This window comes from Takifugu flavidus, chromosome 12 (genome assembly GCF_003711565.1).
Source record: "Takifugu flavidus isolate HTHZ2018 chromosome 12, ASM371156v2, whole genome shotgun sequence".
Classification (NCBI taxonomy): Eukaryota; Metazoa; Chordata; class Actinopteri; order Tetraodontiformes; family Tetraodontidae; genus Takifugu; species Takifugu flavidus.
Genome location: NC_079531.1, coordinates 84,430 through 109,217, shown reverse-complemented (window position 1 = coordinate 109,217; position 24,788 = coordinate 84,430). Strand labels below are relative to the sequence as shown.

Here is a 24,788-nt window from a genome sequence, read left to right as displayed (position 1 = left end):
GAACCTGAGGACCGGCGAACCCGGGACAGAACCTGAGGACCGGCGAACCTGGGACAGAACCTGAGGACCGGCGAACCCGGGACAGAACCTGAGGACCGGCGAACCCGGGACAGAACCTGAGGACCAACAAACCCAGGACAGAAGCTGAGGACCGGCGAACCCGGGACAGAACCTGAGGACCAACAAACCCAGGACAGAACCTGAGGACCGGCGAACCCGGGACAGAACCTGAGAACCAACAAACCCGGGACAGAACCTGAGGACTGGCGAACCCGGGACAGAACCTGAGGACCAACGAACCCGGGACAGAACCTGAGGACCGGCAAACCCGGGACAGAACCTGAGGACCAGCAAACCCGGGACAGAACCTGAGGATCGGCGAACCCAGGACAGAACCTGAGGACCAACAAACCCAGGACAGAACCTGAGGACCAACAAACCGGGACAGAACCTGAGGACCGGCGAACCCGGGACAGAACCTGAGAACCAACAAACCCGGACAGAACCTGAGGACTGGCGAACCCGGGACAGAACCTGAGGACCAACAAACCCAGGACAGAACCTGAGGACTGGCGAACCCGGGACAGAACCTGAGGACCAACGAACCCGGGACAGAACCTGAGGACCGGCAAACCCGGGACAGAACCTGAGGACCAGCAAACCCGGGACAGAACCTGAGGATCGGCGAACCCAGGACAGAACCTGAGGACCAACAAACCCAGGACAGAACCTGAGGACCAACAAACCCGGGACAGAACCTGAGGACCGGCAGCACAGCAGACGAAGGTAAGATCTATTTGTGCCTCCTCACTTTTCAGAACATCCTCTTCTGAAGTCATGTGATGGCTTCCGTCTCCATGACGACACTCCAACACTTAATAGTATGGAACTTTGTGGTGCTTTGGGTTTGTTCCACATTGAGGTGGTCTGGGTCACCTGTAGAACTTCTGCTGCTGATCTGAGCAGAACCAGGAGGTTTCCTATCGGTACATTTATGAATCCAGGGTGAGAGAAGACGTTACCAACTGTGCTACACTATTAATCTCCACGGTGTCACTATTAATCTCTAAAGTGTCACTATTATTCTCTATGGTGTCACTATTATTCTCTACGGTGTCACTATTAATCTCTATGGTGTCACTATTAATCTCCACGGTGTCACTATTATTCTCTACAGTGTCACTATTATTCTCTACGGTGTCACTATTATTCTCCATGGTGTCACTATTATTCTCTACGGTGTCACTATTATTCTCTATGGTGTCACTATTAATCTCCACGGTGTCACTATTATTCTCCATGGTGTCACTATTAATCTCTACGGTGTCACTATTATTCTCTATGGTGTCACTATTAATCTCTACGGTGTCACTATTATTCTCTACGGTGTCACTATTAATCTCCACGGTGTCACTATTATTCTCTACAGTGTCACTATTAATCTCCACGGTGTCACTATTATTCTCTACAGTGTCACTATTATTCTCCACGGTGTCACTATTATTCTCCACGGTGTCACTATTAATCTCCACAGTGTCACTATTATTCTCTACGGTGTCACTATTATTCTCCACGGTGTCACTATTAATCTCCACGGTGTCACTATTATTCTCCACGGTGTCACTATTATTCTCCACGGTGTCACTATTATTCTCCACGGTGTCACTATTATTCTCTACGGTGTCACTATTATTCTCTACAGTGTCACTATTATTCTCTACGGTGTCACTATTATTCTCTACGGTGTTACTATTATTCTCCACGGTGTTACTATTATTCTCTATGGTGTCACTATTATTCTCCACGGTGTCACTATTATTCTCCACGGTGTCACTATTATTCTCTATGGTGTCACTATTAATCTCTACGGTGTCACTATTATTCTCGAATCATTAGTGCTGGCACGTGTGTGTGTGTGTGTGTGTGTGTGTGTGTGTGTGTGTGTGTTGTGATTACTCATTAAAGGTTGGGTTAGTTGTCAGATGTGTGTGTTGCCAAAGGATGTGGAGCACCAGAACAACAGGAAGCAGTGTGGTACCCAATGGGTGACCTTAACTGGACCAGACTCCACTCAGACAAGACCGGTCCAGGGTTCTGCTGTGTGTGTGTGTGTGTGTGTGTGTGTGTGTGTGTGTGTGTGTGTGTGTGTGAGATAGAGAGAGAGAGGGAGTGAGAGCAGTGTGTGTGTGTGGTAGAGAGAGCAGTGTGTGTGTGTGTGATAATGAGAGAGAGAGAGAGAGGGGGGTGAGAGAGAGAGCGGTGTGTGTAGAACTAGTAAATAATTGTAGTGAGCTCCTGTTCGACCAACCGAACCCATCTGGGTCGGTTCCACACTCAGATCCACGCAGGTGGCGGAAAAGACGGTTAGAAAACCGGAAATGAGCAGATGGTTGAGCGGCAACAAAAGCTTCATTATCTCGATTCTCCCGATTTTCGGACTGCATCCTCGGACCGTAAACGCCTCATACGCGCTGCTCCTGAAGGCAGCGGGTGCTTGCGTGCGCTTGCGCGCGCTTGCGCGTGCTCATGACTGTTCAGTGAAAGTCGGACTTTGTGTGGATTCCTTCTGCTGCTGCGACCCTCCGACACGATGGATCTGCTGTGTGAGTGATCTTTTAGTTCCGTGTTGGAGTTTAAAACTGTTCAGTTTGTGGAGAAACGCCGAGCGGTCGGTCAGAGAGGCGTTTTTGGACGGTTTAAAAGTAGGAAAACAGAAAATCTTCAGATAGCAACTTTTTGATGGCCTTTTTTAAAACTTGAACTCTTCCAAAAAGCATTCTAGTCGCTCTCGTCGTGTTTGATTGAAACGTCAGTCAACGTGCAGGGTCACCAACACGGGTCCAGTCCTGGTTCTGGGAGCAGAACCCAGAGGTTCTCTGACCTAAAGAGCAGAGCAGCAAGGTCAGATGGTTCTGCTGGACCCCAGACTTCAGCTCAGCCTCATTTAAAGCATTCTTCACTCAGTTAACATCCCTCACCGTCGTCCCGGTCAGGCTTGAGCTTATTCATGAAACGTGCACGTAGACGCACGGGAAGGTTAAAGTTTTACCTCTTGGTGGTTATACAATAGGAAAGAAACACACCTTGGTTCCGTACTGCACCAAGAACTAAAACGCACATTTAGTTAATGAGTTCCACAAGTGTGGGTAGAGTCCAGTTTATCGGGTTCGTGTGCTGGATGTCCGTCGTTGTCAGTGTCATCAAGGTTCCCCCACAGGAGAGAACCTCCAGGTTCTGGAAAATGGATTTTAAAGTCCTGACAGGTGATCAAAGGATTGTTCCTACTGTCATGTGACTCTGCTTGGGTATGGGTGAAGATGAGCCAGCATCTATGCTGGCTGGTTAGTTGGCTGGTTAGTTGGCTGGTTAGTTGCAGGCTGTTTGTCCACTGGAGGAATTTGTGGAGCTCCCAAAAGTGCAGAAAGCATCTATCACACCACTACAGCGCGTGTTCAAACTGTTAGCTTTAGCTTCACGGACCTCCATCATGCTGAGCTGTCATCAAAGGACAGAGTGTGTGTGTGTGTGTGTGTGTGTGTGTGTGTGTGTGTGTGTGTGCGTGCGCATGTGGCCTGTAGCCTGATCCTGGGTTGGACCGTGGTGGAGATGATTCTGGGGCGACCTGGGTTCTGGACCTGGTATCCTGGTCTCTGTCTGCCGGTGTTTTGAGTGTCGTTTGTCCGTATCTGTGTCTTTTCCGCTTCATTGTTTGTGTTCTGAGGCTTCCGCCATCAAGAAATGCTGTGTGTGTGTGTGTGTGCGTGTCTGTGTGTGTGTGTGTATGTGTGTTTGGAATTGTGTGTGTGTGTCTGTGTGTGTGTGCGTGTCTGTGTGTGTCTGTGTGTGTGTCTGTGTGTGTGTGTTTGGAAGTGTGTGTCTGTGTGTGTGTCTGTGTGTGTGTGTGTCTGTCTGTGTGTGTGTCTGTGTGTGTGTCTGTCTGTCTGTCTGTGTGTTTGGAAGTGTGTGTGTGTCTCCGTGTGTGTGTGTGTGTCTCTGTGTGTGGTGTGTGTGTGTGTGTCTGTGTGTGTCTCTGTGTGCGTGCGTTTGGAAGTATGTGTGTGTGTGTGTGTGTGTGTGACACTGAATCACATCCTACTTTAACTTTTGTGTTTGTGTGAATGTTTTCTGATGAGCTGTCGCCATGGTAACCCTATAGATCTGCATCTTCATGATGGTTCAGCGTTACGTTTGTATTATCAGTCTGGACAAAACTTCCTGTTCTTGGAATCAGACTGGAGACGGCCGTGACTGCTCCAGTGGGTTAGAGCAGGCTCTGCAGCCTTGGTTACCAACTTATGCTATAAAAGGATCATATATCCTTCATATATCCATCATATATCCTTCATATATCCTTCATATATCCTTCATATATCCCTCATATATCCTCATATATCCATCATATATCCCTCATATATCCTTCATATTCCATCATATATCCATCATATATCCTTCATATATCCTTCATATCCATCATATATCCATCATATATCCTCATATATCCTTCATATATCCTCATATATCCTTCATATATCCATCATATATCCATCATATATCCATCATATATCCTTCATATTCCATCATATATCCTTCATATATCCTTCATATTCCATCATATATCCATCATATATCCTTCATATATCCTCATATATCCTTCATATATCCATCATATATCTCATATAACATTCCCTCAATATCATATATCCTTCATATATCCATCATATATCCATCATATATCCTTCATATATCCATCATATATCCTTCATATATCCTTCATATCCATCATATATCCTTCATATATCCTTCATATATCCCTCATATATCCTTCATATATCCTCATATATCCATCATATATCCCTCATATATCCTTCATATATCCTTCATATATCCCTCATATATCCTTCATATCCATCATATATCCTTCATATATCCATCATATATCCATCATATATCCCTCATATATCTCATATAACATTCCCTCAATATCATATATCCATCATATATCCATCATATATCCATCATATATCCATCATATATCCTCATATATCCCTCATATATCCTTCATATATCCTTCATATATCCATCATATATCCTTCATATATCCCTCATATATCCTTCATAATCCATCATATATCCTTCATATATCCTTCATATATCCTTCAGAAAGACGGCTCCAACATCTCCGTCCTCCTGTCGGTTGGAGCCACTTTGGCAGTTGTGGTGACTTCAGGTGTTGGAAGAGACGACAGGAAAACGGACCCTTATATAGTTCTTGTTCCATTCAAACTCTTTACATTAAACGGGACGAGATAAACATTTGTTTGTCCATTTATTGTTTAAAAAGGCTTCAGAAGAAAACCATTTCTTTAAATCTCTGGCCTAACTTGGGTTTAAACTTCTAGAAGGTTCCACATCCGTGTGACTTCATGAGTGGGCGGAGCCAGTCAGCAGCTTCCTGTTCGGCATCATTGCACAACATCATAAATTACAATAAAAATGGGTGTGTTGTTTGCTCTGACTTCAATGATTAACTCAGTGTCACTTCGCTGACCTCAGAAATGCCTTGGTTAATTATCACGTTAACTAACACACCTGTTAAGGTTACATTCACTCCAAACCTTGGAAAATGTATTTGACCTTTATTTAACCAGATGAAACCGCACTGAGGTCGGAGCCTCTTATTCCAGGGTGACCAGGCCAAGAAAGGCAGCAGCCGACGTCACGGAAATGAATCAAAGACAAAACGAATGATTAAATATAAATTAAATAAATAATCAATTAAATTATGACAACTTAAAGAGCAAATGGCTTCGTCTCTCATGGAAGCCTGTGAAGGTCAAATAAGAGATATCATTGTTCTTCCTGTGTGCAGTTATTACCCGGTTATTACTCACCTGGTTTGAATCATAAAATCATAAAACTTGTTTCATCTGCAGTCAGAATGAATTCGGTGTCATTTTACTCTCAAGGAGCCACAGACGTTATTAGCCTGGGTTAGCTTTGATGACGCACGCCTTCGGTGGGCGTGGCCTTCAGAACCTTCTGCCACGTCACGATTCTCCATCCGAGGTTGCGTTCATTCGTGTTCAGTGGTTCCGTCATCAGCTCAGCCTGCTGGGAACCGGGCTGGGAACCGGGCTGGGAACCGGAGGGTTCTCCGTTTGAGCCCCAGGCCAGACAAAACATGGGCTTCTGGTAGTAGGGGGAGGTGCCAGAACACCTTCAGAGCACTGTTGAGGTACCCTTGAGCAAGGCACTGAACACACAAATGGCAATAAAGGACCCTGCGATGAACTGGTGACCCGTCCAGGGGGGACCTCCCTCCGCCTATTGTGGACCCTTCCTGGCACCCCAAAAGGGATAAAGTGGTTAAGGAGACGAGATATATTAGTATATTCTAATATATCAAATAATATTAGTTAACCCTGACCCGTGTGTGTGTGTGTGTGTGTGTGTGTTATTCTGACCTGTGCTGTGTTACATATTCAGTGATTGTTTTGGTTGTCATTCTTTTTATTTATTCTTCCACAGGTTTCTCCCCACCTGTACCGCCCTCCTCCTCTTCCTCCTCCTCCTCCTCCTCATGCCTGTCAACAAGAACCACCGCCTAAAGGGTGGCGGTCCAACTCTCAACAACGCATTGATCCTTCGCAGAATGAGCCTCAACATCAACATCCCCTTTGACAGCGATGGCGACCCCAGCGGTCGGCACCACTGGTCACCTGGCTCTTCGCTCCTCGACGGCGATGGCCTGAGGGACCGCAACCCATTTGAGGATGAGGAAGATGAGAACGAGGCCAATGAGGGGAAAACGGGAGGTGGGATTTCTGGAAAGGGGTCGTTGAAGTTCAAGTCACCACTCAAGTCTTTAGGAAAACTGGGAAGAACGTTGAGGATGTCAGGGCGTAGCAAAGAGAGTTCCACACCTTCTCCTCCAAGGTCACTAGAGGGAACGTCGTCTTCGGCAGAGAAGAAGAAGAGAGGGAGGCGGAGCTCTGAAGGAAGCTTGTTAAGGTAAGTGCACTCGTGGGATGGATGGCAGTGTTTCCTCTGAAGGAATGCGGATATTTTGGGCTGCTTCGAAGTCTAAATCCGGCTCCCTACTTCTGTCATGACCTTCATGCCATCTCATGTGTTCCCTCCAGATTTGCTGGGAGATACCGCGACAGTCGGAAAGAGTCTTTCACGAGCACTGACCTGAACTCAGAAATGGAGTGTGACTCCAGCAGCCGCCGCCAGTCCTTCATGAAGATGGTCGGTCTGGGGAAGCTGAAGAAGGAGTCAATGGCTGACCGGTCTTCATTCAGCACAGAGGAACAGGAAGTGCAGCAGAAGGAGGAGGTGAAACCCAGAGAGCCCCTGTCAGGTACTGATGATCCAGTCCAGGATAAAAGGTGGTTTTAATTGTCCCAGTTTGGTAGTAAAGCTGGGATCAGCTGTTAAAAGGTTAGGGTTAGAGTTAGGGTTAGGGTTAGAGTTAGGTTGTTGTGAATGATCTCTCTCTTCATCACCCACATGGCAGATATGGTGAGATGGAGCTTTGAGCCTTAACTGTGTTACACCACAGAAAAACTTTGACTTCACGGCTTTGACTTCTTCTTCTTCATGTGAGGGCTTGTTTTCAGACACTGTTGACTGACTATCTTTGGTATCAACACATCAAGGGTGTGTGTGAGCACGTACAAGTGTGTGTTCTGGTACTTTGCATGTTGAGTACGAAAATACTCATTATACTAGCAAATTGAGGACAGTTTGGATGGTCCCCACAACTTCGATGAAGGTTTTGAGGGTTCAGAACTTTGCCATATGTCTATGAAAGTCCTCACAAAGATAGAAGTACACAGATGTTCGTATGTGCCCGTGTGGGTGAATGTTAAATAAGGGTGATGCAGGTAGAAACAGCCCAGACTGTGTTTAGCAATAACACACACACACACACACACACACACACACACTTGCATAGATCAGGCAGACACTGAGTACTTGCAACAGTTCTTCTGGGTGGTACTTTTACTTGGTCGGTGTATTTAACTCTTGTTTTGGTGACATAATTTGATCATTTGGGATCCTCAGAGGTTGAGCCACAGATTCAACCCACTGTTGAGCAACACGGTATCAGAGTTCTAGAGGAGTTACTGGTGGATGAAAGCACTTTTGTTTCATGTACAAATGTTATCAGGTTGCCTGTTTTGGCTTCACGCATTCTAGCTGCTAATATTAGCATGAGCGTTATCACATGTTGTGGTTCATTCTTTAGATCCTGACTTGATATCAGCTTAGTCATGAACAAACCTGCTGCAGTCCAGCATGGAAAAGCATGAAAATCTTGATGCTAACCCTAACCCCCTAACCCTAACCCCCTAACCCTAACCCTCTAACCCTAACCCTAACCCCCTAACCCCCTAACCCTAACCCCCTAACCCCCTAACCCTAACCCTCTAACCCTAACCCCCTAACCCCTAACCCCTAACCCTAACCCCTAACCCTAACCCCCTACCCCCTAACCCTCTAACCCTAACCCCCTAACCCCCTAACCCTACCCCCTAACCCTAACCCCCTAACCCTAACCCCCTAACCCTAACCCTCTAACCCTAACCCTCTAACCCTAACCCCCTAACCCTAACCCCCTAACCCTAACCCTCTAACCCTAACCCTAACCCTAACCCTATAACCCTAACCCTAACCCTAGTGGTGTTCTTGTGGGGTTGGGGGGTGCTCTGGTTGTATGAATGAATGAATACTTGCGTGCATGTGTGTGTATCTGTGCAAGTGTGTGAGGGTTTGTATGGGAGACCGTGCGGAGGCCGGCCCTGGGGCGGAGGCCGGCTCTGGGGCAGATGGTGCAGGCCCTTGGACTTGTGTGGCCACTTGTCCGGATGACTGGCACATGGGGTGTCCTGTTTCCGGGGGTGTGTGGGTGTGCTGCCCTCCTCATTGCCTAGTGGTGGTGTCTTTTGTTGCGTGGGCCCTCTTCGGCAGGTCTTTGCCGTCCTGCCCTGGGGGTGGGATTGTGGTTGTGCACGGACTTACATCTGTTCTGCCCAGCAGGGGTCATCGGGTTCTCTGTCTGCTTGTGGCCCGTTGCCTGGTTCAGCGAGGTGGGGCTACGGTGTCCTGGTCTGACTAATCAATCACAAACTGTTGCTACAGTATCACACTTGTAAAAGCTTCACTGGGGGGCGAAGTGTCATGTTGGTTGTGTTTGCTTGTTTTCTGCGTCACCCACACAAACACACACACACACACACACACACACACACACAGAAAACTGTAGAATTGTGCTTCCTCCAGGTGTATCGGAGGTTTTGACTCGGCGGCTTCTTTAGTTTCACACTGAACTTTAACCTGTTGCCCTCTGATATCAGTCAGTTCAGGATTTGTTAGCATTAATGCTAGCAAGCCACATTCTAACCGGCATTCTGTACAAATGGGCAACATACAACAGGCGAGGCCTAATCCATCCAGCTGGAACACATTTCCGACAACTCAAAAGGAAATATTCGACGGCGTGCGAATGTGCTTGTGTGCATGCGTGTGTGTGTCGATTGCATGCCTGCAATGTAAACATCTGGAGCCATTTACTGGGTTGCTGTTGAAACAGGAAGTGACACCATCTGGAACTAACCCTAGTATCCAGTCTGTGCAATCAAAGTGTGTTTTTGGGATGTGTTCGGTTCGGATATTATCTGAAGCTCCAGTGACATCAACATCATGTGATGATGTCACTACGAAGCAAATTATTCTGTGTCGGACTGAGAGTTCTTGGATTGGGTTCAACTAAATCCCAAAGTTATAACATAAGTAACACAATGACCAACTGTTTGCCTCACACATTATTGGCTGTCACGATCCTTATCTCCTGCAGTCCTGGAGATCCTGCAGCTGGTGAAGAAGCGGGACCTGTTTCTGGCTGACATCCACATCCTGGAGCTGGAGAAAGAGTGTACCGAGTCTGTGGACCAGAGTGCAGCACCACTGGAGAACGCCATCAGTCCCAACATCAAAGATGGTGGACGGAGGAAAGCAAAGGATGTGGAGCTGCTGTATGAGGAGCTGCAGAAAGAACTGTGGACTGTGGTCAGGGAGTCTCTGCACTCGGAAACTGCTGGACCCAACCTGGGCCTTGTCGTCCAGGTGAGTCCTAAAGTAGGGACGTAGATGGGTAAAAAGCAAAGGCAAATGAAATGAGCTTCTATGGACTTCATCTGTAGCCGTTGGCAGAAGATGTTATGGTGCTTACGGTTCCGTTTGGGTTAGGGTTAGAGGGTTGCAACGATATATTAAGACTGAGATCTGAGCTCGTCTGTCTGTGTGCAGGTCCTGCAGCAGGAGGAGCAGGCTGATAAAGACTGGGCTCTCGACAAGGCTGTGGTTCTTGGTGGCCCGAGGCCTCGCCGCCTTAGGCAGAAGTGGCAGGAGGCAATAGAGCAAGCGGCAGATGCCTCACTGCCTCTGAGCTCTGAGTACGTGGCTGGAGATTTGGCTCGATTCCTGGAACGGCTAAGGGCCCAAATTGTGAAGGACCTGGTAGCAGCCACCCAGAACGTGGTTTCCATATACCCTGAAGAATACCACCCCTTTCAGGTGACTCCTTCTCCTCTCGGAGACCTCCTAACCCTGACCTAACCCTAACCCTCTCGGAGACCCCCTAACCCTGACCCTAACCCTAACCCTCTCTGAGACCCCCTAACCCTAACCCTGACCCTAACCCAAACCCTGACCCTAACCCAAACCCTGACCCTTTCAGGTGACTCCTTCTCCTCTCGGAGACCCTCTAACCCTGACCCTAACCCTAACCCTAACCCTTCTCCTCTCGGAGACCCCCTAACCCTAACCCTGACCCTAACCCTAACCCTTCTCCTCTCGGAGACCCCCTAACCCTAACCCTGACCCTAACCCTAACCCTCTCGGAGACCCCCTAACCTTGACCCTGACCCTAACCCTAACCCTCTCGGAGACCCCCTAACCTTGACCCTGACCCTAACCCTAACCTAACCCTTCTCCTCTCGGAGACCCTCTAACCCTGACCCTAACCCTAACCCTAACCCTCTCGGAGACCCCCTAACCCTAACCCTGACCCTAACCCTAACCCTAACCCTTCTCCTCTCGGAGACCCTCTAACCCTAACCCTAACCCTGACCCTAACCCTAACCCTCTCGGAGACCCCCTAACCTTGACCCTGACCCTAACCCTAACCCTCTCGGAGACCCCCTAACCTTGACCCTGACCCTAACCCTAACCCTCTCGGAGACCCCCTAACCTTGACCCTGACCCTAACCCTACCCTAACCCTCCACCAGGAGGCAACACTCCATGGTTACCTAATTTCTTTATTTTACAGGTGTACTTGCAGGGTTACCACCAGGCGGTTGCCAGGAGACTGAAGAGCATTTCTGACAATGAATTGGACATCAGTGATATCTACTCTCTGCTGGACTGGCTGCACAACATATACAAAAGGTACAGACATAATTTCCCTTTGTTAAAGGTATGTTTGATTGGTGCTTGACGGAAGGCTTCAGGAGTGCTTTAACCACTCTGAGCTGGCCGTGATCGGAAATGAGCGACTCAACATGACGGTTTTTGTTGCAGAGATGTTCTCCAGACCGTGTGCAGCACAAGTCCATCCAGCTACAGGGGGCTCCGCCCACTGCTACCTGCAGACACAGTGGAGCGCCTGGAGCTGGACTGCCTGAACTCAGTTAGGGTGAGAAACGGCTCCATTTCTGCCATTAGCATCAACACCAACTTCATTGATCCCTCTGGGATCAACTCTGTGCTCTATGTCCTCCTCCCCCTTAGTCAGGAGATGTAGAGTGTGATGGCTTAATGGATAATAATAATATTATTATTAATAATAATAATATTAATAATAATGATGATAGTAATAATAATGGTAATAATGATAGTAATAATGATGATAGTAATAATAATGATAATGATAATAAGGGGTAGAGGGTTAGGGGTCAGGGTTAGAGGGTTAGGGTTAGAGGGTTAGGGTTAGAGGGTTAGAGGGTTAGGGTTAGAGGGTTAGGGTTAGAGGGTTAGAGGGTTAGAGGGTTAGGAGTTAGAGGGTTAGGGGTCAGGGTTAGGGTTAGAGGGTTAGGGTTAGAGGGTTAGAGGGTTAGAGGGTTAGGGTTAGGAGTTAGAGGGTTATGGTTAGAGGGTTAGGGGTCAGGGTTAGGTTAGGGTTAGAGGTTAGGGTTAGGGTTAGGGTTAGGGTTAGAGGGTTAGGGTTAGAGGGTTAGGGTTAGAGGGTTAGGGTTAGGAGTCAGGGTTAGGGTTAGAGGGTTAGGGTTAGAGGGTTAGGGGTCAGGGTTAGGGTTAGGAGTCAGGGTTAGGGTTAGAGGGTTAGGATTAGGGATAGGGTTAGAGGGTTAGGGTTAGAGGGTTAGGGGTCAGGGTTAAGAGTCAGGGTTAGGGTTAGAGGGTTAGGGTTAGAGGGTTAGGGGTCAGGGTTAGGGTTAGGAGACAGGGTTAGGGTTAGAGGGTTAGGGTTAGGGTTAGGGTTAGGGTTAGGAGTCAGGGTTAGGGTTAGGGTTAGGGGTCAGGGTTAGGGTTAGAGGGTTAGAGGGTTAGGGTTAGAGGGTTAGGGGTCAGGGTTAGGAGTCAGGGTTAGGGTTAGAGGGTTAGGAATAGGGTTAGGGTTAGAGGGTTAGGGTTAGGGTTAGAGGGTTAGGGTTAGAGGGTTAGGGGTCAGGGTTAGGGTTAGGAGTCAGGGTTAGGGTTAGAGGGTTAGGGGTCAGGGTTAGGGTTAGGAGTCAGGGTTAGGGTTAGGAGTCAGGGTTAGGGTTAGAGGGTTAGGGTTAGAGGGTTAGGGTTAGGGTTAGCCAGCCACCATTTATCGGTAGATCTCCAACCCCAGAAGCTTCAGGTGCCACAACCATGAGTCGGTTTCATTGCGACTCGGGTTTGATCGCTGCTGTCAGAAGTTTCTTCATCTGTGGTTCTGATTCCTCCAGACAAAGGTCACCACAGAGCTGAGTCAGCTTCTAGACGAGGAGGAGAAACGGTGGATGGAGTCTCTGCATGTGGAGGAGTACCGAATCAGCCTGGCCAACAACGTCATACAGGTGCACGCCTCACCTGTGCTCTTTGGGTGGTCGTTTGAATTCCACTTGTGTGCAGATAATCGAGTTTATTTTGAACAAAATCAGGAAACATTTAAATGGCCACAGTAATCACCAGTGTGGACAGTCTGGTTGGTGTGTGTCCGGTTGGTGTGTGTCCAGTTGGTGTGTGTCTGTGTGACCTGCTCAGGTGTGTGTCAGTGTGACCTGCTCAGGTGTGTGTCTGTGTGACCTGCTCAGGTGTGTGTCTGTTGTTCCAGACACTGCAGGTGGATCTGGATCAGTCCGCCGCCATCAGCAGCAGCCTCGGCTCCAGAGTGGCCCAGTGCAGCCTGAACGGCCTGGCTGACTTCTTGTACAGGTAAAGTGCAGCTCAACGGGGGGGGGGGGGGGGGGTTAGGGTTAGGGTTAGGGTTAGGGGGTCTTCTGACGCTCACCTGTCACTTCCTGTTCAGTTTCCAGAGGAAAGTGGAGATGTTTCATGAAGGGTTGCAGTGCGGAATGTTGGGAGACAACAGTGACGGATACGTGTCCAAAACCATCGCCCTGGTCAACTGTTGCCCCCCCTTCAGGTAACAGCGTGTTTCACTACGCCACGCCCGAACTCCTGCTCACGTCGTGTGTGTGTGTGTGTGTGTGTGTGTGTGTGTGTGTGTGCGTGTGTGTGTGTTCAAAGGGAATTTGTGCAGCGATGTTCTCAGCGTGATCAGCCTCTCAGTGACCAGTCGATGCGTCGAGCCACCAGATCTCTAGATCACATCATTCAGCAGGGAGTGAAAGTCCTGTGTGAACGTCTGTACCTGCACATCAGGGTACCTGACACATACACACACACTCACACACTCACACACACTCACCACACACACACACACACACTCACACACTCACACACACACACACACACACACACCACACACACACACACACACCACACACAGACTCTCTCTCTCTCTCTCTCTGCCCGCTCTTCTTCTGTGTCGCTCTCTCAATGGTGTCCTTCCCCACCCCCCACCCCTCCCTCTCTCTCTCTCTCTCTCCCTCCCCCCTCTCCCTCTCTGTCCCCCCACCCCTCCCTCTCTCTCCCCCCTCTCCCTCTCTGTCCCCCCACCCCTCCCTCTCTCTCCCTCCCCCCTCTCTCTCTCTCCCTCCCCCCTCTCTCCCCCCTCTCCCTCTCTGTCCCCCCCCCCCCCCCCCCTCCCTCTCTCTCTCCCCTCTCTCACTGCCTGCTCTTCTTCTGTGTCACTCTCTCAACGGTGCCCCCCCTCCTCTCCCCCCCCCCCCCCCTCCTCTCCCTGCCCCCCCACCTCTCCTCCAGCCCTTGTTTGACCGCCTGGTAAAGAGGAAGTGGTTGAGTAACCCAGAACCGTTGGAGAAGATTGTGGAACTGATCAAAGACCACTTTAAGAAGTATCAGAAGATGGAGGGACCGCCGTACCACCTGCTGGTGTCCGAGGTCCACCGTCGCCTCCTGATCGAGTACCTACACGCCATCATGCGTGGAAGAATCATTTGCACATCTTCTAAGATGAGGAAGAGGATGGCGGGACGGCTTCGAGAGGAGGGCCAGCACATCAAAGTCCTCTTCAAAGATCTGGTGGGGGCTTGTTCAGGATGCTCAGGCCTGTTGAAGCCTAACCCTAACCCTAACCCTAACCCTAACCCTAACCCTAAACCTAACCCATGTTTCTCTGCTGACCTGATTGGTCCGTCCATTGCTATTTTTCAGGAATCTCCGTCCAGCTGGTTGGACAGTGCCCTGTCTCACATCTCTGAGATCATCCAGCTGGAAGATGTGCCGTCCATCCAGATGGAGGTCGCTGTTCTGGTTCGAGAGTTTCCCGACATCAGGTGTGACACAAATGCTCCAACTAAAGCTCTTATGAATGCTAATATTAATGTCGTCGCTACTCTTAATGCTATTGTTTGCTACTGTTAGTACACTGTTAATCATAAAATAATGTTACTGTAAAAGCTACTGTTGTAGATACCTTTAATGCTATAGCTTAAGCTATTGTTTATGCTACTGCAACGAATCCTACCAACAGTTCTTATTATGAAATACTGATGCTAATGCTTCTACTGCTAATCATTGCTAATGCTAATGTGTCCACTGTTGGTAATGCTACAAAAACACAACAGCTTCTGCTGCTAATACACTAATGCTGTTATTCGTATTGCTGCTGCTAATGTTACACTTTAGGGCTGGCCGATGTGGTTTGATTCATCATTTTTTTCTGAGAGGGTTTTTTCCGCCCTACTCGTTTTTTTTCAGTTACTGAGCAATAAGCTTTCCTTTGTGATCCTCAGGAAAGTTCTGTTAGCAGGCAAATACTCTGTAGAGCCCAGGCTTTCTTGTTAGAGTGCTCCATCAAACTCATGTGTGGCTGGATTGTTAAACTGGACCACGTTGACTCATTAGAGAAGAAAATGACTAACCCTAACCCCTAACCCCTAACACTAACCATATCGTCTAACCCTAACCATACCCCCTAACCCCTACCCCTAACCATAGCCCCTAACCTAACCCCTACCCCTAACCATAGCCCCTAACCCTAACCCCTACCCCTAACCATAGCCCCTATCCCCTACCCCTAACCATAGCCCCTAACCCTAACCCCTACCCCTAACCATAGCCCCTAACCCTAACCCCTACCCCTAACCATAGCCCCTATCCCCTACCCCTAACCATAGCCCCTAACCCCTACCCCTAACCATATTCCCTAACCCTAACCCCCTAAGTGAAGAGACCCAGTGTCGACGTGGGTCCATATCTTTAGCGCTAGGCGAGATGACCCCATTCAGTGGTTGCTCATCATGGTGCCCGTCTCTTTTCGTAGGCTTTGCCTTGGGTTAATGATTCCACCACAGTCAGCTCTTGTTAGGGTTAGGGTTAGCTCTTGTCGCCATGGTGTTACTGTGTGTGCACATCTGTGATTGAAACAAAGGTGAGGGGGCAGTTATGGAGCAAACATTGTGCCATTGCAAGAGGAAAAAACATCCGGCACAAAAACACTCAAATAACCCTAACCCCTACCCCTACCCCTAGCCCCTAACCCTAACCATAGCCCCTAACCCTAACCTGGCTCCCTGCTACTGTCCAACTAATGTAATACTGTTACTGATATAACTCATTAATTATAATGAAAATCCAAAATTTCTGAAAGTAGTAAAAAGTAAATTTCAACATGGTGGTTTCAAGGTTGTGGCTTTGGTTGCTTGTTTGGGGTCTTTGTGGATTTTCCACTTCTTGTTTCTCTGGTGGGTTTTCTCCTGTGTCCTCCCACCGTGTAAATGAATTCATGAATTTCCACTCTTAAATGTTCTCATTTTTAAATGTGGTCGTCTCTATTGTCCCCTTGCGTCCAGGAAGAAGCATGTGTCAGCCATTTTGAACATCCGTGGAATGACGCGTCAAGCAGAACGGCAAGAGATCCTCAACGTTGTCAAAGACATTGAGAGCAGCGACGGCAGTAGCAACGGAGGTTTGGCCAGGTTGTCCCGAGATCATGCCCTGTTCTCCGAGGTGCCCGTCACTTCTGAGGTCCACTGTCTGAATGTTGGGTTGAGCCGCATCGCCATCACAGCATCTTCCTGCTTCACTACACTGAGGCCACACTCTCACAAAACCAGGAGACCAGTGCCGGAAAATCCCAACGACGTTCTTTGAGCTGCCGTCAAAGTCCGAACAGGTGAAACGATTCATGACCTTCTAACATTAATTCCATCAGTTATTATTTGAACGTTTCGATAGTCATGCACCAATGAAAGTTAGCTGAACAATCTTGGATGAATGGATGCAGCGCAGCAATGTTTAGCAAAAGCCCGAACGATACCAATGTAAACGAAATGGTAACTTAAAATCAACCGTTGCCATTTTAATAGGATGACTTTAAAACAGGGTCAAGAACGCTAAAACCAAAAATACTACTACGCTGGAATATGTCCTTTTTTTAAACATTCATGTTTGATAAATGAGCTTGCTAAGTATGTAACAGTTCCCTGTGATGCTAAAAGAAAACCAGGAACCTCTAACAGAACTGTTACTGTTATCCATCCCACAAGCTACAGGCATTAACTAGATCTTGCACAAATTCTAACCAATCAACCAAATGAAAATTTAGCATGACAGCTTTGGCTATTTGTTTGTCTGATCCAAACTAATGTTGGAGAAATTCTGTGTTGACTTTACCCAAATTGGGAACCACGATTAGAGTAGAACTTCTGTTGACAAGATGTTAACACCAATTAAAACTTTAAGTTTCATAAAAAATGTTATTATTGTCAAAAATGCCAAAAAGGGTGGGGAGTTGAACTGTTGACAGTTTGTTTTGCTAACTTTTAGCTAAAGTTTAAATTTTCAGTTCTTTTGAATATGAATTTTTCTGAAGATAGAACGGACCCTGCAGAACCTTCAGAGGGTTAATCATGGTACTAGCTGTTGATGCTGTTGTCATGTGAACATATTTAAGTGGTGGTCTGATAAACCTGGCTGTGATCAGGCTCATTGAGATGATTTTTGTTATCCAACAAATTTAAAATATATATATTTTGGGTGAATTTTATGCACTTTTAATCTTTTCTTGCTTTGACTGGTTTTAGCTTTAGAACTAGCTGTTGTAGTTTCAGACTGTACCAGAGGGGGGCGCTGTAACGACGGTTGCTGTCTGTTGGGTTGAAGCTCCAGATATTAAATACGAATCCAACGTTCAACTGTTTTCATCTTTATTAAAGCAAGTCTGCTGGTGCCAATAAAACAACTCTTTTCTTTTTTTGTATCTTCTAAAACTTATCATTTGCTTATTATTATTATTATTATTATAGAATTCAGATAGCTTGGTCCTAGATGCTAAAATTATACACACACACACACACACACACACACACACACACATATATATATGAGAGCATATATATATATACACACATACACACACACACACACACACACACACACACACACACACACCAAAGATATATAGGAACATATATATACATATATACACACACACATAAATACATACATACATACATACACAAGCCACTGACACCAAGGCCAGGAAGCTCGTCACCTTGCACGGAGGGTTTCACCCTGAGTCCAGCATCCTGAGGCTGTACATGAAGAGAAAGGAAGGGGCCGAGGACTAGTAATGGTTAGGGTTAGTATCTGAAATACTGCACACCTCTGCAAATCTGCAACAACTGTGTGAGTTGTCACGATCCTGCTTTTGGTTTGTGGTGTTCTGGTTTTCCACCAGGGGGCGCAGGTGTCCCACCTCTCGTGGCCTCACCTGCCAACACCTGCTGCCCACGTCACGTCCGTTACACATGACTCCTCGTTCTCAGGATTCAGCTTCTGACAGTCCTGGTCGTCGTCACTTTTCCTTAGTTCATCACGAGCTTCCTCTCCGACGAGCACCGCACCGTTTGTTTGCTCCGTGCACCCTTCACGCACGCACGAGCGGCACGTGCCCTTTCCTTCACTGTTGTAAACATCGTGTAAGTACAAGGTTTTCTCACTGTAGCTGCCTCGCCTGTCTGCACATTTGCAACACTTTGTTATTGTTCGTGGCTTCTTTGCAAACTGAAGATTTGAGGCAGCTATAAAGTGAACTGATGGTCCAACCTCTGACTGACGAGGTAAAGTGGCCTCTGATTGTACATGAAACAGTGACGTGTACGTTACAAGTGCACGTTTACAACAGGGTTGACCCCTACTGCCCTCGTCTTTGACTACAGGTCCGAAATGCAGGCGATTAATTGTCCGAGATGCTGCAGTTACCCCATGTTTCCTTAAGGAGGCGCTATTGTGGTCATTTGTGGGTGTCTGAACATTAAGTGGGATAATCCCTCTTTGGTGCAATCAGTCTGTCTTATAACACGTTTTAAAGACTAGTGTCCAACTGATAACCCTTTCAAGACACAGACATGATGTTAGACATGAATAATCATTAAATTATAACGCAGAGGAGCATCACCAAAAATGAGGATATTGAATTTATTTATTAGAAAAGAAAAAAAACCTGCACAAATGACTCGGTGAAGTCCATCTGGTACATGTTCATGAGGCAATGTTGTACCAGTTAAAGTCCCGGTTTAGTGTCTGAAAGCAGGTTTTCATTAGATCAAGTCCACGTTTATTTCAAACAGAATGGGAGGTTAGGGTTAACCTGTTAGGGTTAACCTCATCTTCAGTCTCCTCTGTTCCACTCTCTCATGCACACGTTGCACTTCCCAACGCTGTCCCTCTGCTGCCAGGCGTCGGTCAGCGTGAAGGCAGCACTGTTGTTCTCGGCTCCATGGAGCTCCACACTGGTCAGCCAGAAGCTGTAGATGTTGGCGAAGTAGTGGCACGTGCCTCGTGGGCCCTGACACTCCACGAAGGGCTGCGCTCGAAAGTGTGTTAGACAGCTGCCTGAAGACGTCAGCGACTGACCGCCACCCTCGTCTCCCGCGCCTGTGTGCTGCAGGCACAGGAAACTCCATCAGTGCACGAGCCAGCCAACCAGGAATGTGCTGATTGCAGGGTTTAACCCGAACCCGGTTTGAGGGTTTAAGACGATTGGATCAGCATTTTCACATGGAAGGAAATTGGTAAGGATGCATTTAAGTCTGCCATGACAGGAGTAGCAGAATCATTAATACTTTAGGATTATTGGATATGAGAAAAGTGACAACATTCAGTAAACGTATCGATTAAGAACTTTTGGCTCAAGCCGTCGCGTTTGTCATGTTAGCGAAGGACCATGAAGACCTGAGCTGTGGGACTGCAGACACACACCTTCATCTGCCTTTTGAGATCATCAGTCTGCATAGTTTTCAAGCCCTGTCTGACAGGATGCCATCATAGCATAACTGTGCAGTTATTATTATTTTATTATATTATTGCTCTTACCACAGTAGCCTGAACAAAATGCTGCCAACATTCAGACCCTCTCTGGTTATGTACTGAGCCCCAATCAGCCCACTGTCAATAGTTTCCTCCCCTGGGACACTCACTGACCCCCCCCCCACACACACACACACCAACTGAGAGATTTTTAGCTGAAAACTTTAATAATGGTTGTGTTTATTCTACGTATCTTCTACTCTCATCTCAGGCAGAATCACCTTACTCTCTTCTTACCTGCCACCAGAAGCCGGGGCCATAAAGACCAAGCCATATGCAACTGATATACCATAGACCACATTGCTGCCCTTTGCCTGACCTTGGGAAAGTTCAATTTCAAAATTTTGGGAGGACTGACTTCTAAATTCCCCCTCGAAGCTTCCTTTGACACTGTGGCTCAGCAGTTTGGAACTTCCTGACATCAAGTAGAGTTCAATTTAAAATAACAGCCTCTTTAAGCAGTGTTCCGATGGTGCTGAATGTTGTGCGCATGTGAATGGTCGAGACTCTGACTGGTTTAACGTTAACAGATGTCAGACAGGTCTGTTCCACTGATCAGGACTGATTAACCTTGATGGCGAGCTGGGACGGGTTCCTCCTCAGGGCCCTCAGTCATCTCGAACAAGTCCGCTGATTTAAACAACATTACCACAGCAGAATGAGTGCAGCCCCAACAACCAGCTGTTTCCCAACTCACAGAAATGCAAAGATTCTAAGCACCTTGCCCAGAAAACACCTAGATTGACAAGACTGGTGAACATGCTGGTGCACTAGAACTAAAGAAAAACAAGAACCCTACTCACCATGAGGAACGAGTATCCAGTCCACAGGCTTCTCCAACTTGGGGGACATTCTGGCTGGTTAGACATTTGACTGTGTACTGCAATGGGTGAGGAGGGGGCTTCACACACCACACAACGGCTGATGTGGTCGGCAATGGCAGCTCCACCCACGGGGATATTGGGGATGGCAGCGGTTGTTGACAGCCAATAGGATTTATCGTTACGACTGGCATACGAGCAGGTTCCCATGTTACAGGAAGAGAAGGGCATGGTGGAAAAGACGGGCATGCACGAACCCGCCTGACCTGCAGGTGGAGCCAGAACAAATCAACTCAATTAAATGTGACCTGGACTTGTTCCGGCTTCCTGAACAGGCTGCACCTTTCTCATGCAGAGCATCCAGGTGTGTACATTTTTTAAACCTGTGGACATTGAACATGAGTATCCTACACAAGAGATAGAATACCCAACCTTTATTGTAAATCTCTGGTAATCGAACTTCAGCCTTTGTTAAGTCTAAGTTAAAATTTAAAGAACTCAACCTTGACTTGTTTGGACATAATCTCTGTCCAGTTTCTTTAGTGTGAGGGAAACGAAATCGGTAAGAGAGATCTTCAGTATTGAAGAAATTAGGACTTTTATCCAAAACGTGAAACATCTCTTTAAGGTACCGTATTTTCCAGACTATAAGTCGCACTTCTTTTCATAGTTTGTCAGGGGGAGCGACTTATATGTTAAATACATTATTACAGAATTTCACGTTTGTTATTTTCACACTGACAACCACCAGGGGCGCTATAGGCGTGTGTACTGAGGAACGAGTTCCTTTAGCGACGCAGAAGAAGAAGCGGCACTTCGTCTATGGCGTTAGACTTGATTGTTTGGGCAACTTGCTCGGATGTTCTTTATGCTATAGTTATCTGATTAACTGTTAATATGTTACGTTAACAAAGCAGACACGCACTCAGTTCGTTGTGGGTCATGTAGCTGAATGTGTTACGTTAGCATACCGTAACTCTATTGCTAATCCATGCTAATGGATTGCTAATTTCCTTTCAAGATTTTATCAAATAAATTTTCCCCAAAATGCGACATATAGTCCATTGCAACTTATATATCTATTTTTCTTCTTTATTATGCATTTTTTGGCTGCTGCGACTTAAACTCCGGAGCGACATATAGTCCAGAAAATACGGTACTCTTGAAGTCATCTTCACAAACTGGACCAGTTTGATATTCAGATTACTTTAATTATTTCCTATTTCTGCAAATCATCATTTTAATAACATTTTAAAAACTGGTTCTGCATGAGGGTTAGTTTCAGAATCTGGCCTTTGAGGGTTAGGGTTAACCCTAACCCTAACCCTCAAAGGCCAGATTCTGAATCGTCACTGTAAATTTTAACATGCCAGCGTAAACGTACCCAAATCCTGAGTGTGAGCCTTTTCCTGACCTTCCAAATACAACAGACTGTAGCCAACCCACAGGACCCTCATGTTCAAGGGACAGGAAGGAATCTGCTTGGTTTGGCTGTGCCTCACCAATATGAAGCCATAATTCAACACTTTTCTTGGGCCTGGTAGTCCTGGTTCACCGGATGGCCCAGGATCGCCTACAGCAACAAGAAGGTATGAAAACACGCAATAATACGCACATGCCCAAATGTAGCTGTTCCAACCAATTGCTGTAACGTTAGTGCTAACTACAGTGGCTAAGAATCGATAGTTGAAACCTTTCAGTTGGTGACAGTATGTATGAACACCTGAAACCACCACGAAGACCAAATTGCCTTCTGTTCACCCAAGCTAACCCTAACCCAAGCTAACCCTAACCCTAACCCTACCTGAATGTTTCCAAATGAGATGCACATCCTGATTATGGAAGATCGGTCAAAGACTCACCTTTGTCTCCAACTGCTCCCCTTTCACCCAGCTGTCCAGGTGGTCCTCGATCTCCATGAGGACCTGGGGGTCCATCAAAGCCAACTGGTCCCCCTGCCCCCATGTCTCCTTTACTACCTAAGACCAAGAACCATATTCAATTCAGCTCCAAGAACACAAAAACTGGTCAACTTGTTTGTTCTTCGATACTTAATTCATCAGCTCAGTTTTTTCTTTCACCCAACTTATTGAGAAACGATCAAACTTGCATTAAATGTGTTTACATGCACACTAATTAAATGATTATCAGATAACCGACAGTTTAAATGAAGTCTCTGGATTACTTAAATGATCATACAGTATTAACAGCATAAACTGTTAGCTGGTATCAGATATCGGTTTATGAGAAAGCAGTTGAACCCACCAATAGTCTCAGTTAATGGAAACAGCTTTATATGATTTGTATCATTGTATTACATTTGCACCTCTGCCAAAAAGTGCATGAGGCTGAAACTCATTACATGCTTAAAATAATGAAAGAACGGAATATCGAGCATCTTCTCAATGCCAGAAAATACAGAAAAGGTGAAATATTCATGAAAACGTCTTTGAAAATGTTCCTGATGTTTAAAAACCGTTTTCCAGCAGCTGATAGTAGTAGTAGTAGTACTAACCCTAACCAACCCTAACCCTAACCCTAACTAACCCTAACTCATCTGGTGATGTACACAACTCTAACCCTAAACAACCCTAACCAACCCTAACTCATCTGGTGATGTACACAACCCTAACCCTAACCAACCCTAACCCTGACCCATCTGGTGATGTACACAACTCTAACCCTAACCAACCCTAACCAACCCTAACTCATCTGGTGATGTACACAACCTAAACAACCCTAACCCTAACTCATCTGGTGATGTACACAACCCTAACCCTAACCAACCCTAACCCTGACCCATCTGGTGATGTACACAACTCTAACCCTAACCAACCCTAACCATAATTCATCTGGTGATGTACACACCCTAACCCTAACCAACCCTAACCATAACTCATCTGGTGATGTACACAACCTTAACCCTAACCAACCCTAACCCATCTGGTGATGTACACAACCCTAACCCTAACCAACCCTAACCCATCTGGTGATGTACACAACCCTAACCCTAACCAACCCTAACCCATCTGGTGATGTACACAACCCTAACCCTAACCAACCCTAACCATAATTCATCTGGTGATGTACACAACCCTAACCCTAACCAACCCTAACCCTGACCCATCTGGTGATGTACACAACTCCAACCCTAACCAACCATAACTCATCTGGTGATGTACACAACCCTAACCAACCCTAACCCTAACTCATCTGGTGATGTACACAACCCTAACCCTAACCAACCCTAACCCTGACCCATCTGGTGATGTACACAACTCTAACCCTAACCAACCCTAACCAACCATAACTCATCTGGTGATGTACACAACCCTAACCAACCCTAACCCTAACTCATCTGGTGATGTACACAACCCTAACCCTAACCAACCCTAACCCTGACCCATCTGGTGATGTACACAACCCTAAACAACCCTAACCTTAACTCATCTGGTGATGTACACAACCCTAACCCTAACCAACCCTAACCCTGACCCATCTGGTGATGTACACAACTCTAACCCTAACCAACCCTAACTCATCTGGTGATGTACACAACCCTAACCCTAACCCTAACCAACCCTAACCCTGACCCATCTGGTGATGTACACAACCCTAACCCTAACCAACCCTAACCATAACTCATCTGGTGATGTACACAACCCTAACCCTAACCAACCCTAACCCATCTGGTGATGTACACAACCCTAACCCTGACCCATCTGGTGATGTACACAACCCTAACCCTAACCAACCCTAACCATAATTCATCTGGTGATGTACACACCCTAACCCTAACCAACCCTAACCATAACTCATCTGGTGATGTACACAACCTTAACCCTAACCAACCCTAACCCATCTGGTGATGTACACAACCCTAACCCTAACCAACCCTAACCCATCTGGTGATGTACACAACCCTAACCCTAACCAACCCTAACCATAACTCATCTGGTGATGTACACAACCCTAACCCTAACCAACCCTAACCCATCTGGTGATGTACACAACC

At 46.8% G+C, this 24,788-nt stretch overlaps 2 protein-coding genes across 7 annotated transcripts in view; one reads left to right on the top strand and one right to left on the bottom strand.

Annotated features, from left to right (window-relative positions):
• The first annotated feature begins 628 nt into the window (after positions 1 to 628).
• On the top strand, positions 629 to 17,823 carry exoc3l2b (exocyst complex component 3-like 2b). 2 transcript variants are annotated; one of them, XM_057048492.1, is made up of 14 exons: positions 629 to 786; positions 6,529 to 7,011; positions 7,143 to 7,363; positions 9,863 to 10,131; positions 10,315 to 10,581; positions 11,338 to 11,456; positions 11,589 to 11,703; positions 12,959 to 13,069; positions 13,327 to 13,427; positions 13,522 to 13,638; positions 13,743 to 13,878; positions 14,382 to 14,660; positions 14,793 to 14,914; positions 16,433 to 17,823. In XM_057048492.1, the coding sequence occupies exons 2-14, from the start codon at positions 6,581 to 6,583 to the stop codon at positions 16,731 to 16,733; spliced, it is 2,589 nt and encodes an 862-aa protein (XP_056904472.1). In that variant the 5' UTR covers positions 629 to 786; positions 6,529 to 6,580; the 3' UTR covers positions 16,734 to 17,823. The 2 variants fall into 2 exon arrangements, with proteins under 2 accessions (XP_056904472.1, XP_056904471.1); XM_057048491.1 differs by lacking the exon at positions 629 to 786 and adding an exon at positions 2,295 to 2,603.
• Positions 17,824 to 19,047: 1,224 nt separating this feature from the next.
• col4a4 (collagen, type IV, alpha 4) overlaps positions 19,048 to 24,788 on the bottom strand; it is a 40,770-nt gene continuing 35,029 nt past the window's right edge. For 4 of the 5 annotated variants that reach the window (XM_057048486.1, XM_057048487.1, XM_057048488.1 and 1 more), the window contains 4 exons: positions 22,636 to 22,752; positions 22,158 to 22,346; positions 20,756 to 21,039; positions 19,048 to 19,527 (listed from right to left, as the gene is read on the bottom strand). In XM_057048486.1, coding sequence (XP_056904466.1) covers positions 19,255 to 19,527; positions 20,756 to 21,039; positions 22,158 to 22,346; positions 22,636 to 22,752 — 863 coding nt within the window. In that variant the 3' untranslated portion in view covers positions 19,048 to 19,254. Of the gene's footprint in view, positions 19,528 to 20,148; positions 20,583 to 20,755; positions 21,040 to 22,157; positions 22,347 to 22,635; positions 22,753 to 24,788 lie in introns of those variants that run through there. The other variant, XM_057048489.1, reaches the window with a different exon arrangement.

Bases quoted from the DNA above. Each gene is read 5' to 3' on its own strand.
- exoc3l2b (XM_057048492.1), top strand. From the start codon at position 6,581: ATGCCTGTCAACAAGAACCACCGCCTAAAGGGTGGCGGTCCAACTCTC. The intron at 10,582-11,337 runs GTGACTCCTTCT...TTTATTTTACAG, and splicing joins AAGAATACCACCCCTTTCAG to GTGTACTTGCAGGGTTACCA. The intron at 13,879-14,381 runs GTACCTGACACA...CCTCTCCTCCAG, and splicing joins GTCTGTACCTGCACATCAGG to CCCTTGTTTGACCGCCTGGT.